The sequence below is a fragment of the Anopheles funestus genome, chromosome 2RL (assembly GCF_943734845.2).
Source record: "Anopheles funestus chromosome 2RL, idAnoFuneDA-416_04, whole genome shotgun sequence".
NCBI lineage: Eukaryota > Metazoa > Arthropoda > Insecta > Diptera > Culicidae > Anopheles > Anopheles funestus.
The window spans coordinates 42,210,859-42,231,338 of NC_064598.1; the positions used below are offsets into that span (position 1 = coordinate 42,210,859).

General features: G+C 40.5%; 4 protein-coding genes across 8 annotated transcripts in view; 2 read left to right on the forward strand and 2 right to left on the reverse strand.

Annotated features, from left to right (window-relative positions):
• LOC125761274 (calcium uptake protein 2, mitochondrial) overlaps positions 1 to 2,365 on the forward strand; it is a 46,152-nt gene extending 43,787 nt beyond the window's left edge. For 4 of the 5 annotated variants that reach the window (XM_049422259.1, XM_049422256.1, XM_049422260.1 and 1 more), the window contains one exon: positions 22 to 697. In XM_049422259.1, the coding sequence (XP_049278216.1) occupies positions 22 to 368 (347 nt within the window). In that variant the 3' untranslated portion in view covers positions 369 to 697. Of the gene's footprint in view, positions 1 to 21; positions 698 to 1,259 lie in introns of those variants that run through there. The other variant, XM_049422258.1, reaches the window with a different exon arrangement.
• A 110-nt stretch (positions 2,366 to 2,475) lies between these two features.
• Positions 2,476 to 11,145, reverse strand: LOC125761275 (zinc finger and SCAN domain-containing protein 25). The gene is made up of 4 exons (XM_049422261.1): positions 9,954 to 11,145; positions 7,249 to 8,297; positions 7,068 to 7,164; positions 2,476 to 6,986 (listed from the first exon to the last, which is right to left on the reverse strand). The coding sequence occupies exons 1-4, from the start codon at positions 10,216 to 10,218 to the stop codon at positions 6,790 to 6,792; spliced, it is 1,608 nt and encodes a 535-aa protein (XP_049278218.1). The 5' UTR covers positions 10,219 to 11,145; the 3' UTR covers positions 2,476 to 6,789.
• A 243-nt stretch (positions 11,146 to 11,388) lies between these two features.
• LOC125761309 (rRNA methyltransferase 2, mitochondrial) lies at positions 11,389 to 12,450 on the reverse strand. Its single transcript, XM_049422305.1, has 3 exons — positions 12,201 to 12,450; positions 11,938 to 12,139; positions 11,389 to 11,871 (listed from the first exon to the last, which is right to left on the reverse strand). Exons 1-3 carry the CDS (start codon positions 12,356 to 12,358, stop codon positions 11,503 to 11,505), a joined length of 729 nt encoding a protein of 242 aa, XP_049278262.1. The 5' UTR covers positions 12,359 to 12,450; the 3' UTR covers positions 11,389 to 11,502.
• A 233-nt stretch (positions 12,451 to 12,683) lies between these two features.
• LOC125761258 (serine/threonine-protein kinase/endoribonuclease IRE1) lies at positions 12,684 to 20,104 on the forward strand. Its single transcript, XM_049422218.1, has 5 exons — positions 12,684 to 13,478; positions 14,167 to 14,734; positions 15,831 to 16,053; positions 16,121 to 17,930; positions 17,998 to 20,104. The coding sequence occupies exons 1-5, from the start codon at positions 13,371 to 13,373 to the stop codon at positions 18,721 to 18,723; spliced, it is 3,435 nt and encodes a 1,144-aa protein (XP_049278175.1). The 5' UTR covers positions 12,684 to 13,370; the 3' UTR covers positions 18,724 to 20,104.
• The last annotated feature ends 376 nt before the right edge of the window (positions 20,105 to 20,480 follow it).

Consider the following 20,480-nt stretch of genomic DNA (forward strand, 5'->3'; position numbering starts at 1 on the left):
CTGTATCCGCTCCCAACGCAGATGAATTTTCCCGTGCGGTTAAAATATGCACCGGTTCCGAACTGAACTCGCACCTCATCGACACCGTGTTTGCGATCTTCGACGAGGACGGTGATGGGTTACTGTCGTACAAGGAATTCATCGCCATCATGAAGGATCGCGTACACCGCGGATTCAAAGTAAGTCACTACGAGCACGTCGTCGAAGACTATCTGGATGATATCGAGAAGGGTACGGTCTATGCGGATAACTTTCGGCAGCTGCTCAAAATGCGCTCGCGGGCCTGCCGAAGGTTGCGCCGATACCTGATCTACTTTTACTATCATCCGGACCATGGGCACAGTGATAGCACGCGACACTATCGCTAGTTATTAGTAGTAGGCAATGTGTATAGATTAAGCTTTTCCCATCCCGCGCAATGTAACGCTCGCGAACGGTGAGTTGTGTTGTGTACATTACCTAGCCCATACCTTCTAATACGGTTGGTCAGACTAATGTTTTAACCTTACTCTATTAATGTTCTGTTTGTTAGGCTTAAGATAGATTGTAACAAAATAGTGCCTATCGTACTTATGCTTTAACAGCTGTTTTTTTTTCTTTACTCTTCTTTTCAAATCGCGTCTGTGCCTTTGTTATATAGAAGCAATATTTTTATGCTAATAAACCCCATAGTCTAAATTGCGCATTTTTCTGTTTACGTTCACGTTTGAAGTCCTTTGTCCCATCTTTGTGTGGTTGAAAGATTGTTATTATCCTTTAACATTAATTCATTTGCATAATATTAGTGGTATTCCGTGTCGTTTGAATGTATCATCGGTGCTCTATCCTGTACAAAAGAATGCACGAACACGAATGATTATTATAATTCGTCGAAACCATCATTCCATATCACAATGTTACATTCGTTTGTTTGCAATTGCATATTCGTGTTCGTTTGCATCACCACACTTCGAAAACCGTGAGTAAATACATCATGATTTCAGGTAAGTTTCTTACATATTGTTTGTTGTTAAACCTAATATTCCTTTCACGTAATAAATTATCCCTTTTTATATTCTTCATGTGCAACAATATTCATATATGTATGTGTATATAATAAGTATTATTAAACATTTGTAAATAAATGTAAAAATAAATTGCAGGTTCAATAAATAAAAGAAAAATCGCGAAAATTTCATATGTGTACTAAAGCTTATTTCGCAATATATGTAAAACATAAAAGTCGAAGAAACTAATTGAATTATTCTCTCTCTTTTTAGTCGAACGTCAAATCGGAAGGATGGGAAGCATTCAAACATTGCCTAAAGCAGGAAATGAAACAAAACGTCTAAAAGGCCACTTTGCACAACCAACTTTGCTTCTACTATCTGCCCTTACAATCGACGTTTGCTGCCGATGTTATCTTCTCTCCTCTCGTAGGCAGTGTAGCTAATTGTTTTATGAAAATGTTAAGCATTTTAAAGTAATTTATTTAGTTAGGTGCCAATCACTAACCTACTCGATAATGTTTTCTACACCTTAAACCTCTACTCTACGCTTACGAACAAAGTCGCCCTGCTTAGTGCCATAATGGGTATAAAAGAAACACTACTGTCCGATCTCTTCCCGATGTGTTGTTGTTTCTGTTGTGAGAAGCATATTTACATTCATAAACGGACACACATTGTTTAGAAAATGGTGTGCACTTGTTACTTAGTAAATAGCGCAACATTTGTTTAGCACCTTTGGGAGTACGTTTTATCTGTTATTTGTTGGTCACGTGTTTCGCTAATCGTTTGCGCTTCAAAGCCAGCAACATAAAAAGGCTTTTTGTTGATGTTGATTCTCTAGTTCGGTACATATCGATGCTTCAAAAGCACACACACACTCGAAATCGATAGAACAATGCTATGATGGCTCTTAAGTAATGTTGAAAACATACTTTATAAATTAAAAATTATTCTTATTTAAAAAAAACAAGCAAATGTGTGCTCATGTACTTTCGTTCTGCTTTTATACGTATAATTTCTTGCCCTCGTGCACAATTGCTATACTTGCCAGGATAACGTTTGATAAGTTGTCCAACACATACTTAAACTATTGCTAAGCACGATCGGTTTAATAAAATGCGCCAAATTATGTATCGTTTAAATGAAAAAAAAAAACAACACAATTTTAACGAGCATACCGAGAGAATGGAAAGTATTATCCAAAACCAACTAATTAACATTATTCATCAAACACTCGTCTGAAGCAATTGTTTACACTAATTAGTACGAACAAAATGCAAAACACTTAAAATCCTCCTTACGATCAATGATAAGCACTGTGTTCTGGCAAATTGTGTTGTATTGAGCGAAAAATAAATCTAAGCACGAATTGAGAAGCTGCCTAAGAACGAATTATTATACATATGTATATCCGAAAGCGAAGTGAAGAAAAATGTGATATTAAATACAATTCAAAACGAAAGAAATAAACGAACGTAACAAACGGTTAAGAAAAGCACAAATGTATTTTACGTTAGTTTTCTTCCGTTTATCGTTTATCCGTCATTTTGTTTTTTCCTTCTTCTTGTTTGTTCCTGCACATTACGGTTACGGTGCATGTGTTTGTATGTACTGGGTACAATAATTACAGTATTTGATAAATTAGTAAAAACGTTCAAAATATCTTTCCTTTGTTTTTTGCTTTTTTGCTGTCTCTGTTGTCTTACACATGGCTTACAACATTATGTTTGTCGCTCTCGCTCTCTCTATATATACGCTTTTGTGTTGTGTATGTGTCTTATGGACATTTGTTTTAGTATACTCCGATCGTCCGTTCGATTCGTTTCGTTTTACGAGTAAAAATTTATTGTAATGTACCCGGCACCACCCACACACCATCATTGAATTCCATTTGCAAAACAATAAATGTAATACTACGGTAAACGGTAGAACGATAGTAGTGTGTTTTGCATTTGTGCATTTGTGCAAAATTACATTTTTTTTTTCGTTTATCGATACAAACGGAGGGTGTGTTTATTTAGTTTAAAATCTTTACATCTCTTTCCTGTTTGCTTGACGAGGATGTCTGATATTTTAGTGTTAATGCATAGAGTACATATAGAACCGTGTATCCGTGTTTTGTGAGGGGATATATTTCATTTGATTATTTTGATTTTTATCTTCCATTTTAGTTCGGGTTTTGTCGTGTGCCGAAAACGAACTCTGGTACGCAAAGCGTGTATGAAAAGCGAATAAATTAAAAACAGAACAGTGTAGTACAGGATATAAGACGTCTGACTGACGTCTACACCCGTGACTAGAAAACAATACATGCACAGTACATTTTCCTTCCGCATTGATACCATCATATATATCATATTCATGTGTATTTAGCATTTGTCTGTGTGTGTGTTTTTTTTTAACAAGCCTCCACATTAGAGAAAAAAAATTCACCCCACCACAGGAGACCAAATTGTAAAACTTATTTTTACTTCGGTAGACGCCTATCAAAATATAGTATTAAATATTACATAGTATTAGTATTAGTATATTATTATCGTTATTGTATATGGTGTAATACGCGCCTCTCACCCACACGCTTGCCGATTGTTTCGTTCGAATAATGCTCATTAAAAAACGTACTAATAAATAGGCATAAATACGCGCATCTCCGCATCCCGGACTTAACGTTAATTTTAGTATATTTCTATTCGCGAAGACGCTACGAAGCATTGCCGATTGATTGATGTTTTCGTGTTTTCATCCACTATCGAAGTCTTTTGATAAAGTTAATACGTAGGGGTTTTTTCCTTTTGTTTGTCCACGTGGACGTACATGCGCACACACACACACGTGCACACGTGATAAAAATATTGCAACGTAAAGCGAAACACAAATCACATGAAAGGAACCATTTCCAAAACGAAGCTATGCTTGCGGATAATATTTTGTTTTACACTCTTTCTTGTGTGATGCCTTGTTCATGCCACACGCCATCATCTCTTAAAGCGGTACAAAACACAATTATTAACTAATAGAGAATAATTGTCTTTTAACTAAATTTTACCATTACTAGGTCAAACATTTGCATTGCATTATTGCACAGATCTGGTTTGCGTTATTTTTTGTTGTTGCTGTATGGCAAAAATTTTAATGGTTTTCTAGTTGAATCACAATCAAGTTAGGTACTACTACCACCGTGGATTCGTTTGATTGAAAAAACAAAAAAAAAACGCTACGCTTTGAAGCAGCATTTTCACACACAGCACACGATCCCGCTGCGTATATAAGACGTATCTCGACCTCGATTGTTAAGCCTATATATCTAGTTGTATCTTTAGTATTACTCTTTAGCATCGTATATACTGTGTTTCATTATATTTAGTTACATCCCGTTTAAAAATCACCACCATGTACTACCCCTCATGTTACTGAATTAAGCACGCTTAAGCACGCATTTTAGGGACCGCCTCAACTGCCGGTTCACACCACTGACTAGAACTCTACTGTATTGTTTCAACATTCAACACGGAAACTATGTACTATATCTCTTTTCCAGGACCATCATATCGTTCAGCACTCGCCTGCGTTCATTCTCGCGCTTCTTGCATTAATTTTTAGGAGTTATGGTGCAGCACATCATTGCGTAAATCTCTATTGCATTCAACAGTCAGAAACTACTACCGACTGGTAACAGTGATAAAATAATTTGCAACTTTCAGAAAAAAAGAGGAAGATGTTCCTATGTTCCAGCCTGCGGACGTATCTATGACATGAGAGATGTGTGTTTTTTTGGTTTTTTGTTCATTTAACTTGTTTCCGTTTTGTACTTTGGATTCAGATACAACATGACGGTTGTTACGCTGTGTGTGTGTTGGGTTTCTATTACGTTGCTGGAAAGTTTTTAATATACCGGCGGCAACCGGATGCCCTTCTAAGTTAGATCTGGACTTGTTTGTAATGGGTATGCTGCTTTTAATTAAATTAACTTCCATTTAAGCGGTTTTTTTTTCAATTACCTTTGCCCACAACGGCGTTTCTTTTCGCGTACCTTTCAACTCTAAAATTTACTGTCCTTCCCAATACTATCTGGATCAAACTCTTTCTTTCCCTACTGCGTACACATAATCGTTATATGGTGACAATTTATAGTGCGAATTATGTGTTCTTTGTTAGTGTGCAACTGATTCCCACCATTTTGTCACAATGCAATTCCATTCCAATATCGAATACAAAATATATATTTATACCTCCAATATATATATATGTAGATGCAATATATATATAGATATAGTTGCCTTTCATTAGACATGAATATATACTTTGACTCTGTTAGCTTCTTTAGCGAGTTTATCATCTGTTCGAAAATAAACAAAATACTGTTACTCCCTTCCCATCGCATTAAAGTCTCGTGCGTCCATTTAAACTTCGATTATCATCTGTATTTGTATGCGTTCTCTCCCTGATAGTGTATGCTTTGTCCGCTATGTAAGCAGCATTGTTGTACCGTTTGCCAATATCTTTTCGTTTTGTTCTTGTTGTTAGTGGTTGTTTTCGTTCTGTGCCCTTCATTAACGGCATCACCACCAAGTGCTCCTTTCCTTTTTTTTTTTGTACAGCAACTTAAATGATTATTACTTGTTTGCCGTACCAAACTGCACAAACTCGATTACGACTTTGAAGAAAATGAAGACATAAAACATCGTTCATTCTCCTACACGCTTATTTAACACCACTTACAAACATTCAATACGCAAAAATGCCACACAATGATTTTAAAATTATTGCTGCTTCTTTTAGGCTCGAGTTCAACCTGCCTTGCACCTGTGCAGGAGGCGTTACTCGTGTTCAGAACTTTGTGTTGCATGTAGAATTCCGAAAGCAATGTATCTTGTTCTCGTTCGCGACCATGTTTTGTAGGTTGTTTATTTGCTACAAAATTAGCATCACCTTTACTACATGGAATGCGAGGTTCGTAAAACTTGTGCAAATGATTCCCAGAACAGTTTAGTTCGTTCAGTTTTTTTTTGGTTGGGGATCATTTTTCTTGTGTTTTAATTTGGAAATTGTTGTCCAGTCTAACACACCTGTGACTAGTAAACGTGCAAAAAATTTAGTTTTGTTTCCTCATAAAATAATCAGCTGTACCAGTCATACGAATTCAAAATATTATCTCATGAAATGTGTTTTGCAACCTGATACGGAAGAAAACACATTAGAAAAGATTTCATTTTGAAATAGTACTTGGTAGGTAAAAGGTTAATGACTTCTGGGCAAGGTTTTATAGTGATCATTCCTCGATTATATGCACGATAGATTGTTAAGCACTGATGTCGAAGAAATAATAGTTGGGCAAATATAAAAATATAGTAATGAATACAAATAATTACAGCGTTTAAGAAACTGTGGAGAAAAACAGATTGCACACAAAATCTCCAGGAAGATTGAATTGGCACTACTTTGTAAGCAGCATTAATTTCCCAGCGATAATGGTAAAATATCTTGAAATAATTAAAACTATGGAGGTGTATGTGATAAACGACGCTGGTTCCACACGACAGGACCGGCTGTCAAATCCCATCCGGACTGTCCCCCAAGGACCGACTATCCGGGTACGTGGTAAAAATAAGTCTAGTAAGCCAGAAATGGCCGGCATGACCTTAAAGGCCAATGAAATGAAAGAGAGAATTGGAATTATACACAAACTGTGTTCATAAGATTGACCTGCAATTTGTCTTCACCATCAACCATGACTATCAGTGCAATATCATCGTTTTGGATGAGGAACTCACACACCTTACCAGAAGTCTTTGTACGACCCTCAGGAGGCCGTTACCGGTGCACCTTGCATGTTGGTAGCCATCAGTGAACCCGCCAAGGTGCTGTTGTTTTGGGCAGCAGTAACATTCGCCGAACCACTGCCACTTCCAGTACCATTCGAAGCGGACATTTCAGATTTTACACGCCGTGCTATATGAGAACGCGTGTGCTTACGGAGATGATCCTTGCGGTAGAATCCTGAAACAAAACATATAGCGTAAGATTAAGGTGATCGTTTGGATAAAATATTTGAACCACATAAAACAAAACAAAACCCACCTTTACCACATTCACCACAAATGTGCTTCTTCTCTCCCGTATGTATAACGATGTGAAGTGTTAACTGTTCCTTGCGTTTGAAGGATTTAAGACAAATCTATAAAAATAATGAAAACCAGATTATTAATCAATTTAATTTTGCAACAAACAACATGCAAAGCAGCACGATATCGCAACTTACGCTGCAAATATGTGGACGATCGGGAATGTGCGACAGTTTGTGGCGTGTGAGATGATCCTTTCGCTTTAGCGCTGCGTTACAGATGTCACACACGAAACGGCGTTCGACCGCGTGCGAGATAACATGCTGCTCGATCAACCCTCGCTCCGGGTATGCCATTTGGCACTCGGGACAACAGAACAGTGGCGATCCATCGAGTGCCTTCGTTTCCCGTATCTGGCCCGGTTTCGGGCGTGGTTTCTTCTCCTTCGGTGGTTTACGTTTCTTTTGCTTTTTCGTTTTAGTTTTGCCCGTACCGGTTCCCGTGGCCGGTGTAGACCCTACGCCGTTCGCTTCCTCTCCGTTGGCACCGGTTCCACCGTTTAGCGTACTGCTGCTTGAATTGTGCGCATCGGAACTGACCACAGTTTGGCCCGCACCATTTGTCATACTGTTTGCGTGCTGCTGTTGATTCACAAACCCATTGTCCGTGTGATGACTAGCGTTTGCAGCGTGTTGTTGCTGCTGCTGCTGATGATGTTGCATCAGATGCTGATGATTTAAGCCAAGGCTTGCAGCAGCTGCACTGACCGCCACATTACCGAGAGCTAGATTTAGATTGGAACCATTTTTCAGGTTTAGTAAATCTTTTTGCACATTGAATGCGTTCGTTTCCACACCAATCAAACCGCTGAGCGGCCCGGGAGAGTTTAGGCCAGAACCAGCGACGGATCCACTGTTTGGTTCTTTTTTTATCGTTTCGGAATACTTTAGCAGATGTTGTATGGATATTGGTAGTGTGGCCGACAGCAGGTGTGAAGAATAATCGACCGTATTCGATGGGTTGGTTAGCGTTTGCCAGGATTGGTTAACGTTTTGTAGGATTTGTTGGTTGATCATATCGTCTCGATCCACCTTCAATACGTTGCCTCCCTTGGTGACCTTTGTTTGGTGATCGTTGCCCATCGAGGCAGTTCCATTGCCGAACGTGTGATCGTTGGTAGTTTGTTGATTTGCACCACCGTAAGGATGTGACATGTTTTGCCCGTAAGACATCGGTGTATTGACCACTAAAAAAAAGCAAAAAAAAATATGTTACTACATTTCAAAACTATGCTCAATATAAAAATAATATATATAGCAATAATAGCTTGTAACCTATCTAGAAAGTAGAGATGAGAATAACGACTCTTTTCAGTGAGTCAACTCAGAGTGAATGAGTCGTTATTAGGAGTCAGCTCGTTTAACGACTCATTTCGGAGTCATAAAAAACCCGGCAAAAACGTGCGAGTTAAGGTTCGTTCATTTTACTCACTCATGAGTGTAAACATGTAGCCGTGGTGAGTCGAGTTGTTAAAAGAGTAAATACGTGAGTTGAAACGAAAATGAGTTGAAACAAAAATGAGTTGAAACAAAAATGAGTTGAAACAAAAACGAGTTGAAACGAAACGTTTGATACACATGAGTTGAAACGCAATACATGTGTACAATACCCTAACTAGCCAAATGAATATACTTCTCGCTCTGTCTAACTATCATACATGCATAAGCGAACAAGCGGGCTAGTCTGATCGGCATTGACATGAAACGGGATACTTTTAGGATATTTATTATCCTACTCACTCATGAGTATATACTTTTCGTTTCAACTCGTTTTTTGTTTCAACTCATTTTTGTTTCAACTCATTTTCGTTTCAACTCATTTTTGTTTCAACTCATTTTCGTTTCAACTCATTTTTGTTTCAACTCAATTTTGTTTCAACTCATTTTCGTTTCAACTCACGTTTTCACTCTTTTAGCAACTCGACTCACCACGGCTACATGTTTACACTCATGAGTAAGTAAGTGAAAAAAGAGTCGCTAAAACTCATCGTGAGGAGTGAACGAAACTCGTTCACTACATCGTTTCAACTCACTATCTCACTCTTACTCACTTTGCACATCTCTACTAGAAAGACATACAGTTAGTAACAAAAAAACGTTAGATCTTGTAATTAGAGATAGTAAAAGGTTTATCTTTGTGATTAATTGCATTTATCTTTTATCCAATTAGAGCTGCTTGTTCTAAAATTAATTGCACAAATCTAGTTCGTAAACATTTATCCATGCTAAGCTCGTAGCTCACTGTATTTATCCCCTTTTGATTAAATCCCCTCGAAATATGTTGCTTTTCATTCCAGACGCGCATGCAATACGAGTCCATTCCAATGGCAGCAGTGCGCTCCATCTCCATTCTTGATGTGTCTCGTGTTCCGGCGGCCGGCGTTTACATGCTGCAGCAGCATACTCTTTACCAAGCAAACCAAACAACCATTATGCTGTCTCGCGCACACACTGCTCGCCGTACATTGCTTTACGCCTTCCCCATGAATATGTTGTAAATGTTTCATCCCCCTACATACATCCGCTACGGCACACACAGTCGCATGTCTGCAAAGCACACAATGCACACTGGCGATGTATATGTGTTGAGTCGGTCTAGCACTAACACTACGGCAGCGCTTGCTAGTGTCAAATGGAAAAGAAAATACAGCCTGCCGCTCTTCTGCTAATCATCATCCAAACCCCGCGTTACGGATTGTTTTGTCCGATTAAACGATAATGCTGCGTGTAGAGAAAATCAACAACTTCCACCAAAAAGTTCTAGATCTAAATTGCTATTTACAAACATTGCAAAAGGTCGATCTTTATCCCGAATGTGTTATCCCAAACATTGTAAAACTTACTTGAGGTAGTGTTCTGATTGAAATGGTTTCCATTCGTAGCACCATGATATCGGTTCAGGTCTTGCTGTTGGCCAATATTGCTGCCTGCCGTCGCTACTCCACCAACCCCATTACCGGTGGCTGCACCCAGTCCGACTCCATTAGTGGCGGCAGCCGTCCCATTTCCGGGACTGTTGGTGCTGGTAAACGCACCATCATTGCTGCCAAATTTGGCCGCAAATTGATGTATACCCGAAAACGGTCCACCAAATGCTGAGAAATTCATCACGAGTTACAAGCCGTTTCGGGGTATGCACTTTGCTTACTTTCTCGTCTTTCCTCCTGCCGGGTGGATGGACAATCGGTCCGAGCAAATGATAGCTGCTCCGTAACAATAGCGCACACACAGCTAGCACTACACACACGCACACACGTAGTAGCACAGCGTAATGGCGTCCATAAAGGACGGGGGTGTCCAGTAGTAGCTGCACACAGAAGCGAGCGTTTTCCCGTAGATGTTTTTTCAATTTTTCACTTTTCTTCCCGTGGGGGGAAAATTTCGGAAAATTATTTGTCACCAGCAAAATGCTCACATCGACTCCAACTGCCGGCTCTGTGTGTGGGGAGAATTACGGCGTTTTCTGCGTATATCGTCGAATGGGAAAACCAATGGCAACGAAACAAAACGCGATTGACGCGTTACAGCACATCCAAAATAAACCGCACACACAAACACACTACACCCGTCTGTTTCGGTAATTTCAGCACAATAACAGCAGAAAATCTAGCGGTTGCACCAAATGTGTCCACTTCCGAGCGTATTGAATGCGAATGGCGTCACACGCGCGCACACATTTTCACATCTATACTTTTCATCGTTCTGCACTTTCTGTCTTTCTGCATCGGCGACTAATGTTGATACGATTGCTCTGAATTGCATCAAGTGTCGTTACGAGTAGTGTAGAAAAGCTTTATTTCAATTTCCATCGCTGGGGACGCAAAACCCCAACAAAAACCAGCACTGTACTAGGGTGGAATCAGAATGGAGACCGCAGCGAATGTCTGTCAGGAAATGACTGCTAGATATATGGGGGAAAACTAACAAGAGCGCCGTATACACATGCAACCGAAAACTTATGCGACGCGATACGCGCATCGCCTACTGTGTGAAGTTTACAATGTTGTCACATACACTTGCGCGTGCAGCAGCATCGACAGTCAGCTCGCCGTCTTTGGTGGGCGCCTCCATTCCCACTCTCCATCGACGACGGCTGCATACAAGCAAAGCGGCTTTTTTTTCTATTGGAGGGGAAAATGGGGTTCGAATCGCGTGGAAATCTCCATCCTCTACGATGCGCTTGTGCTCTTGTTTACCAATGGATATGCACAGCAGTAGGGGCGCGTTCTACACATGTGTATTAGCACGAATTGTTGTTTGAATACTTTACGAATAGTATTAAATTTGAATTGAATATTTTTATTTCTTTACAGTAAAAAAATGTCTTTCGTACTCACTATATGACTGGGGCGTGTTTAAGATTGTAACAACTATTTCATTTGTTTTCACTTATCACCTCTCTATGCCTACAAAGCCACGAGCTAGAATGAAATTCTCCGCAGAATCATCACGACTCGCCCTTGGTTTCACTCGTTTCACCGTTTGGTAGTACTCCAGTATACTTTTCTCCAGCTTCGGTACATCCCCATTGTCCCACACCTTCATCAGCAAGGATGCATTCGGTGTGGACATTAGTATCGCAAAGCGTAGGACAGAGTAACACAAGGTCGTTATATTTTCCTGATCTAATGCCCGTATGCCGGATGCATTCGGGGCCATATCGGACAGAACACAATCAACCCGTCGATCACCGAGACTGGTTCGAATTTTGTCCTGTGTTTCCTTGCGCAAGAAGTCACTATTGCCGAACAGAATCGCATGCTACGGAAGGTAATGGATGATTAGTTTTGAAATGAAGGAATAATGACGCGCATTGTCTTTTCTTACCTCTATAGGATATATTTGGAGAAGATCTACACCAACAACCTTGCCTTTCGGTTTACCAGCTATTCCACCGTCGGCATTTGCATGCTTTACAGCGATCTGCGTCCAGGAACCGGGTGCCGCTCCACAATCTATCACGGTATGGCCTGGTTTGATAAGACCATATTTCTGGTCTACTTCAAGCAGTTTGAACGCACTTCGGCACCTGCAGAAATGTACAATCATTAAGAACGTTTCAATCCATATAACAATCCGCCGGTTCCTACCTATAGTTCATCATTTTTGCTCGCTCCACGTACGGGTCCCGCAGCTGCCTGGTAAGCCATTCTTGAGAGCTTTTGCTTTTACCTTTTAAATTGCTAGGCACAACTTTCGCGAATGTTTTAGCAGCTCCGCCAAAAGTGCTCAAATTTCGAGCCAACATATCAGCATCGGATGGAAAACAATCGGAACATTACAAAACAATAACTGCCACCCCGCTGTAAATCAAATGTCAAACAAAACATTACACCGGGCAGTGATGCCAAACTGATACTTTTTCTACCGTAGTTATTTTTACACACGAAATTCCTTTGCACAAAAGGACGATTACATTACAGAAGGGACTATTTATAAACGATTTTAACCTGTACAAAATACAAAAATATGATCTTTGTAAAACTGAAATCAGATTTCGAAAATTAAGCGAAAACCTTCCGACGAATCGAAGTGTAACCAAGAACTCGTAAGTGTAAACGGTCTCATCTGCGTCAACAAATCCAGAACCAGGAATGTCAGCCAACAAAACAGTGAACCAACTCAAAGCATATGATTCTGGCGTAGTTGTACAATTCTGTCGCAAGCCTTGAACGACGCAGTAACTCTTTGAACATGGAATAAGCACATCATACAGACGATATATTCGTAATGTGTCTCACAAATTAGTGGAAGCTGTGCGTGCGGGTGTGTTAAGATATGGCACGACTGCAAAACATTTTCTGTGCGGGATGATGCAATGTGGCAAAGCCGACCCAAAACAACATACAGTGCATTCGCGAAAATTCTATTGTGCGTTATGAATTGGTGCAATGCGTGCGAGTGGGCTGTCGGGGAATACCAGTGAAAAAAAACAGGTTGAAAATAATGAGACAAACAACGACATGTCTCGATCGTAATTCAGTTTCCGCTCGTGAAAGATTTGAGCATAGTTTACAGTGATGTAGTGTTTTGATATGTATATAAATGTGGTGTTATATTAGTTTGCTTTATTTCCCAACTACTCCTACCACGGCAGTCTGTTTTCATTCTACAACGCCGGGAAAAGTAACAAAGCATACCGTCGAATGAAGGCCATCCGTCGCGCGCTGAACTCAGCATAAATATCTAGTTTATGAAAGTGATAAACAATTTCTTAGTAGTGAATAAATCTAACCGCAAAACAAAACAAACATATCACCATGAAGTTTGCCAAGGTGCCAATGTTTGTACTGCTACTAGTGGTGGCAGCACGCGGATCTGCATCCGACGCAAAAATTGCGTCTCCGTCATCGGTATCTCAGCAGCAGGTAAGATGGCTACGACTGGGTATTTCCTACGCGTTGCTAGATAACCGCAACCAGCAACACCAGCAGTTACTAGATTATTCCTTTTGCAATGTACTACCACAAATTGCTTAGCTGGCAATCACCGACGCACATTGATTTGAAAAATAAAATAAAGATTCTTCTGCAATTAAATATTATGCGCAAGAGATGATTAAATTAGTGCCACGATTGCATAGTAACTACATAATGGAATCGTCGAATGAGTGATTCAGACATCGTTAGCATTATAAAAGCTTGACTGGAAAAAGTCAGAAAGTAGAGTACCCATTCGTTTGCCAACAAAGCTGTGCCAACAACACCTGTGTAAATTCGTATACCGGCACACGGCATGTGTTTTCGCTCTTATACAATTGGTACAGTTACTGGCGCATAAAATTGTGTTCTAGAATAATAATTATAATGCTATCTGGATGCATGTTGTAAATGGGTTTTAAATCACTCGCAGAGCAGAGCTAATGAAAAAAAAACAGTGTAACGAAGCAACATGTATGATGAGTTCACGCATACTTAGATTAAAATCTACACTATGGGGCAAGGTCAAAAATTACAGCGTAGGCTGATCTTTCCATTTCATCGATAATACTCCTCTTTGCATTGGATCGTGGCAAGTGTTTTTGAAACCCTTTTTTTTCTTTACTTTAATTTTCAGGACTGCACAGCCGTTGCAAAGGATGAAGAAACGATGCTTGTGTTTTCTACCCTCGGCGGAGGATTGACCGCAATTGATCCGCTGACGGGTGAAACACGTTGGTCGATCGCAGACGAACCGGCAATCCGTGTACCAACACCGTCCGATACGACCGCGCACTATCTGCCCGATCCTCGGGATGGCAGTCTGTATCGCATGAACGGATTGGAGGGAGGATTAAAAAAGCTTCCGTACACGATCCCGCAACTAGTTGCCAGTGCACCGTGCCGGTCAAGCGATGGCATTTTGTACTCGGGCAAGAAGAGTGACGTTTGGTTTTTGATCGATCCAAAGACGGGACAGCGTGAGAAAGTGCTCGGATTTGGTGGGGAACCCCCACAGCCGCCCAAAGATGCAGGCCCGGACTCGATCGGTTGGGCTACGTCCCGGGCCGTATATTTGGGCCGTACACAATATACCGTCATGATGTACGATAGTCTCGCAACCGATCGGAACAGCAAACCGTGGAATGTAACGTTCTTCGATTATTCGGCCCACTCTATGGCACCGGAGCTAACGAATGAGTATGGTGAGTAGACTTAGCGAGTATTCGGTAAAGTTCTCGAAAGCAAACGCAAATACCAATTCCAAATTATCGGACGATAACGCCCCATTCATACCTTCGAAATTTTAAGCTGCCACAAGGGCTCGTCTTATCAGGTCGCGTTCTCGAATTTTGTTTTTATTGCCCATGATGCTATGTCCGGATCTTTGAGTGTGAAAAAAACGCTACCACGCGAGCATAAGCCACGCGTCAAGCGGTCAATGCGTGTTGAATTATCCCTCGGCATGGTCGGCATAGATGAGCTTGTGTTGAACTAGTGATAATCGTATGATTGTGTGCTGTTTTCAATACTAAACGTGTCACAAATATATCAACACTGTTCTAGAAACAGTTTTGTTCTACTTTTACAACAGTCACCATCACACTTTGTTCGACTTGGAACCATGTGGGGTTCTTTTTTTTTATCAATTACTTATGGCCCGGTAGGGGTGGAAATATTCTCATAATGAATTTTAGATTGCTCTATTATCGATCTTTTGGGGCGTACACTTTTATCCTGCTTGTCATTTATCGCTTTTGTAGTGTATTGAAAGATCTTACAATTTTTGTGGTCTTCCCAATATGTTTTGCTTGTTTTTTTCTTCATATATTGAAATCATAATTATAATTTCTTTTGTTTTGAATGTAGTTACATGAATCTGAATCTATATGCAACCTTGAATTTCCTATTTTTTAAATTAATGATAATAAATATTCACATCCAAAATACAAGAAAAAATGTATTAATTATTCATTACTTTTCTTCTTCATTTTTGTTTAACGATTTATGTGGTATAGATCTGATTTTATCGGCCAATAAGGGGAAAGGTGTAATTATTAATTATAAATATTAAATAAGATTTCATCCACTACCTTCGGTGTATTACACCGAACACTTTGTATAACTTGAGGTTTTGTGACTGTTCTATTGCGGTATTTTTTGTTATTTAGAAAAAAATGTTTTTATTCATTTATTAAACACCTCACTTTAAACCAAGAGATCAACTTTAGTTTTGTGGTTTATAAATTATTAATAAATAGTTATTTATTTGTGACTTTTGACTTTTTTTACATTTTGTAGAGTTTCTGCATCTTACCAGCAGTTCATCGGGATTAACGACTACGTTTGAGCGAAACAAAGGGACTCCAATGTGGCAAAAAGATCTTTCCAGTCCAGTAGTGGCCGTGTTTCTTCTCGGCTCGGAAGGACTGCTCAGTGTACCTTTTCAGACCGTTTCGGACGAGGTGCTGCAGGATTTAAACGAACGGGCAAAGGGTGGCAACTTTGACAACGTGAAACTATTGTAAGTGGCGCACGTGTGTTGATCAGTGAACTAACTCTGCTAATTGATATTTTTTCTGCGCTTTTAGTGAAACCGTTTACATTGGGGAAGCTGGTAACAATCTCTACGCAATACCCTCGATGGTGGACAAAAATACTGCAACACTACCTTCGGAACCGTCCATCAATTTGCTGGGCGGACCATTGAAGGGTTCACGATCATCGTCGTACAGTGGTAGCGATCGAGACGATGCTTCTGGGCGGGAGCTCATTGCAAAAGCTTCACGCCTTGATGGCAAAAATGAAAACATCATAATACTGGGACACTATCAAACACCTAAAACGGACGATCGGCTAAAGCTTGACATCGCACCGAGCGGTCCAGCAACGGTGGGGAAAGATTTCTGGAAACATCACGAGCTTTCCACCATGCTGGTTGGTGGTCCGGCTGGTGTTGATTTACCGAGCGTGCCCAAAAACACGCATACGATTGGCGTTCAGACAGACGGTCCGGCAGAACCGGAGCATGCATACGGAGATGCGAATGAAACCAGCTCGACGAAGCTACAAGGCAGCACCGATCTTATTCGAGCATTGTTCGGTCGGCTGTACATGGATACGAAATTGTGGCTTGAAGCGCAACCCAACAAATTGCCCACCATATTGATGATCGCACTGTTCGGTACGGTTATCTTTGGATTTTGGTATTTTAATCTGCAAATGAAAGCGCTAAAGGAGCAAAGTCAAGGAGGATCGCAAACGAGCAATTCGAACCGTAGCGGATCGAATGGAAGTGGTGGAAGTGGTAGCGGCAGCTACAGTGAACCGATCGATTACGGCGATGGTGAGATGCGGGTTGGCAAGATTAACTTCAATACGCAGAATGTGCTGGGCAAAGGATGTGAGGGAACGTTTGTGTTTCGGGGAATGTTTGAGAAGCGCGAGGTAGCGGTGAAGCGAATATTGCCAGGATGCTTTACGCTAGCCGATCGTGAAGTGACGCTGTTGCGGGAGAGTGACGCACACGAAAATGTGGTGCGTTACTTCTGCACCGAGCAGGATCGACAGTTCCGCTACATCGCGGTAGAGCTGTGTGCCGCTACACTGCAAGACTACGTGGATGGGAAAGAGCCGTCCACGGTGAGTTCGTTGCGTGAAAAGATCTCCGCACTGGACATTCTCCGACAGGCCACAAGCGGTTTGATGCATTTGCATTCGCTCAACATTGTGCACCGGGACATAAAGCCGCAGAACATTTTGCTGTCCCTGCCCGACTACAAGCAACGCGTCCGGGCAATGATATCGGATTTTGGGCTGTGCAAAAAGCTCAACTATGGGAAGGCAAGTTTCTCCCGCCGGTCCGGTGTGACCGGTACGGATGGATGGATCGCACCAGAGATGCAGCGTGGCCAACGTGCAACAACGTCGGTGGATATATTTTCACTTGGCTGTGTGTTTTACTACGTGCTTTCGGATGGTTTTCATCCGTTTGGTGATAATTTGAAACGGCAGGCAAACATCCTGTCCAACGAGTACGATCTCAGCATGTTACGGAGGGAAAATACGCAACCCGATTGCCGCACGATACTGGCAGAAGAAATTGTCAGCGATATGATACACGTTGAACCGGGCCAAAGACCGGCCGCAAAAGCGGTGGCTAATCATCCACTGTTTTGGAGCAATGCGCGCGTTCTCGCTTTCCTGCAGGATGTGAGCGATCGGGTAGAAAAACTCGATGTCATGAACGAACCGTTACGATCGCTGGAGAAAAACGCACGGTTTATTGTGCGCGAAGATTGGAGCACCTATTTGGATGTGGAAATTACGGCCGATTTGAGGAAATTCCGCGGCTACCAGGGTTACAGTGTGCGAGATCTTTTGCGTGCACTTAGAAATAAGGTATGATTTCGCAAATGTTACGGCACCTCGAATGATTTTCATTAAAGTTTCTCTTTTGCTTTTCTAGAAACATCACTACTACGAACTGACGCCATCGATGCAGCGTGCGTTGGGGAAAATACCGCAACAATTCACACAGTACTGGATAAGCCGATTTCCGCGCCTTCTTTCGCATAGTTACCATGCGCTGGCGGATTGTTCACGGGAACCAATATTTAAACATTACTACAATAACGATGAAGATGCCGAGCATGCGAGTGGTAGTGTACCTTCCCAGCCGAACGGATATCAATTTTCCAAACCGTCCTATTTCCATACGGAAAACAATGATAATTACGAGCTAATCCGGTACTATGAAGCAGCACAGCTAATGAAAAATAGCACGAAAAGCCCAAAGCGAAGACCTACCGGAGCAGATGGACCCGAGGCATCCACACCGGAACGGAAGCCAGGGATGGGAGGAGGACCAAACAAGCGTGGAACGTACAATTTTGGTAAATCGAGTGGCGGAGGTTTCATAACACGCCAAACGGGCGTGCGAGAGAATACAGAGTCCACCACATACGGGATGGACGATCAACGATCGTCGGTTGTAACGAATGGCATCACGAGTGAAGGGAGAGAAACGATTAGCGTAGAAGGTAATGGTAATCAGCGGAGACGCAACACCCCCGGCAGTGGTGGTGATAATCATACAGTCAACCAAACTAATATAAAACGGCGCGATGTGCAAACGAAGGTGACGTGGAAATTAGACTCCATAGCATCGGACAAGGAGAAGAGCAATGAGTAAGGTTACCCGTTCTTGGTCAAGCTGTATCAGCAACGATCTTTGCATTCCATTTTATTATTTTATTAAGTTGTTTTTTTATAGTGGAGATTATCTTTACACTAATTAACATTTATTATCACCAAGTGCAGGAAAGTGAAACATAGATTTGTTTTATACAATCTCAAATGTGTATTACTATTGGTTCATGGGTTGAAATTTTCGGTCATAATTGGTTTTGAATGTTATCATTTTTAACGGTTTAATTCTTCATAAATTCATTTAAAAGCTCAACATTAAAACTAGTTGTTAACGTTGTTCAAATTTCTAATTTCAATTTCAAAACCAATAAGATAGTGTTAAAATTCAGAATCATTAGTTACTGTGACAAATGTATAAATTTGTTGTTTTTCCTTTCAAAAATATTGAAGAGAAAAGAGTTCAACCCACAAACCAGTAGCTTTACGCATTTGAAATAGAATAAAACACATATATCGTTCATGCATCTGTTTTTGATGAAGTTCTGGCACTTGAGAAAAATAAATGCAAATTAGTGTATTACAAGAATAATTTCTAAACTTAACGTTGAACGATTTTGATGATATTTTTTTTCAATTATGTGCTTTGCTGTCCATGCAATAATGGTACGATTTAAGATGTGCTTTGCTTGTTTTCATTGATTTATTAATTTGTTTGATATGTTCAATTAAGATGTTGGTCTCTATCAAGTTTTATTTTTGTTATCATAATGCAAGTACTAGCATTAGAAATACGGCATCAGTCAATAAGCACACCGTTACCGTTTAAAATGTTTTTGTGGCATGTGGCAACAATCTTCATCTGATCATCTTTTTATTGGACCATTTGATTGCGCCTGTGCGATAAGAAATGAACAACGATTGATCAATTGCACATTTCTATCAAGTTTGCTTGAATTTTGATATCGCATTTTCGTAACAAGCTACCTTTTATACGTTATATATTGCTCGTGCTCGAGTTGGGAAACCAACGTACACAGTCCGGGGTATCGAATTAGTTAAAGGAATGACGACATCTTAAGCATACTTTAAACACGCATTACTACTTAGTCTGTGATATCGTGTGGTAGCGTTTAAGTCAGTTAGGTAATAGAATGCACATCTGCTTCACATAACTTGTATATAGTGATCCAATTTTTGTACTGATTAGAAAAGCACGATAACACTAGTAGGGAAAATATACATGTCCCACAAGTGTTGCACTTGTCGACACTTGTGGTTATTAGCTAGGTTAAAGCGCATATGCAAGCAATATGCAATTTAACGTGACGTCAACTTGTCATGAGGATCGAAACTGCACAACGGAGGCAGCTTTTTCCTGTTGAGATAAAATAAAGCGCATTCGCTTTTGGGGTAATTCCAATGTATTGTCGTTTAACGAATTGAAAGAAAATGTCTCAAATTGAATCTTCTGTTGGATTTTCTTTGGAAGTTCTTTAAGGAAAATAAGTTAATCAAATTAGTTAAATCATTATGTTACATTGGTGCAACAAAAAACTAAATTATTTTTCATTTAATATCAGAAATTCTGTAATTGTAATGCATTACGGTTTAGAATGTGACAACTATCTACGCAATACTTTGCTCCAGATTAACATAGCACGTTCGTATGTTTGAATAACGCCTGTTTTATTTACACGATATGCCAGTTAGCAGACGGCTGGCTCGTGTTTTTTCCACGTGCACGCTTTTCGAACCGTTCAGCTAGGCGTGTGCGTGAAGTACGCAAAATGTACGCAACAC

Excerpts from the sequence above, each read along its gene's own strand:
- LOC125761275 (XM_049422261.1), bottom strand. The coding sequence starts at position 10,218 with ATGAATTTCTCAGCATTTGGTGGACCGTTTTCGGGTATACATCAATTT. Across the intron at positions 8,298-9,953 it reads CAATCAGAACACTACCTCAA|TGGTCAATACACCGATGTCT; the intron begins GTAAGTTTTACA and ends GCTTTTTTTTAG. Across the intron at positions 6,987-7,067 it reads TTGTGGTGAATGTGGTAAAG|GATTCTACCGCAAGGATCAT; the intron begins GTGGGTTTTGTT and ends GTTTTGTTTCAG.
- LOC125761309 (XM_049422305.1), bottom strand. The coding sequence starts at position 12,358 with ATGTTGGCTCGAAATTTGAGCACTTTTGGCGGAGCTGCTAAAACATTC. Across the intron at positions 12,140-12,200 it reads GCAAAAATGATGAACTATAG|GTGCCGAAGTGCGTTCAAAC; the intron begins GTAGGAACCGGC and ends ACATTTCTGCAG. Across the intron at positions 11,872-11,937 it reads TCCAAATATATCCTATAGAG|CATGCGATTCTGTTCGGCAA; the intron begins GTAAGAAAAGAC and ends TACCTTCCGTAG.
- LOC125761258 (XM_049422218.1), top strand. The coding sequence starts at position 13,371 with ATGAAGTTTGCCAAGGTGCCAATGTTTGTACTGCTACTAGTGGTGGCA. Across the intron at positions 13,479-14,166 it reads CATCGGTATCTCAGCAGCAG|GACTGCACAGCCGTTGCAAA; the intron begins GTAAGATGGCTA and ends TTTAATTTTCAG. Across the intron at positions 16,054-16,120 it reads TTTGACAACGTGAAACTATT|TGAAACCGTTTACATTGGGG; the intron begins GTAAGTGGCGCA and ends CTGCGCTTTTAG.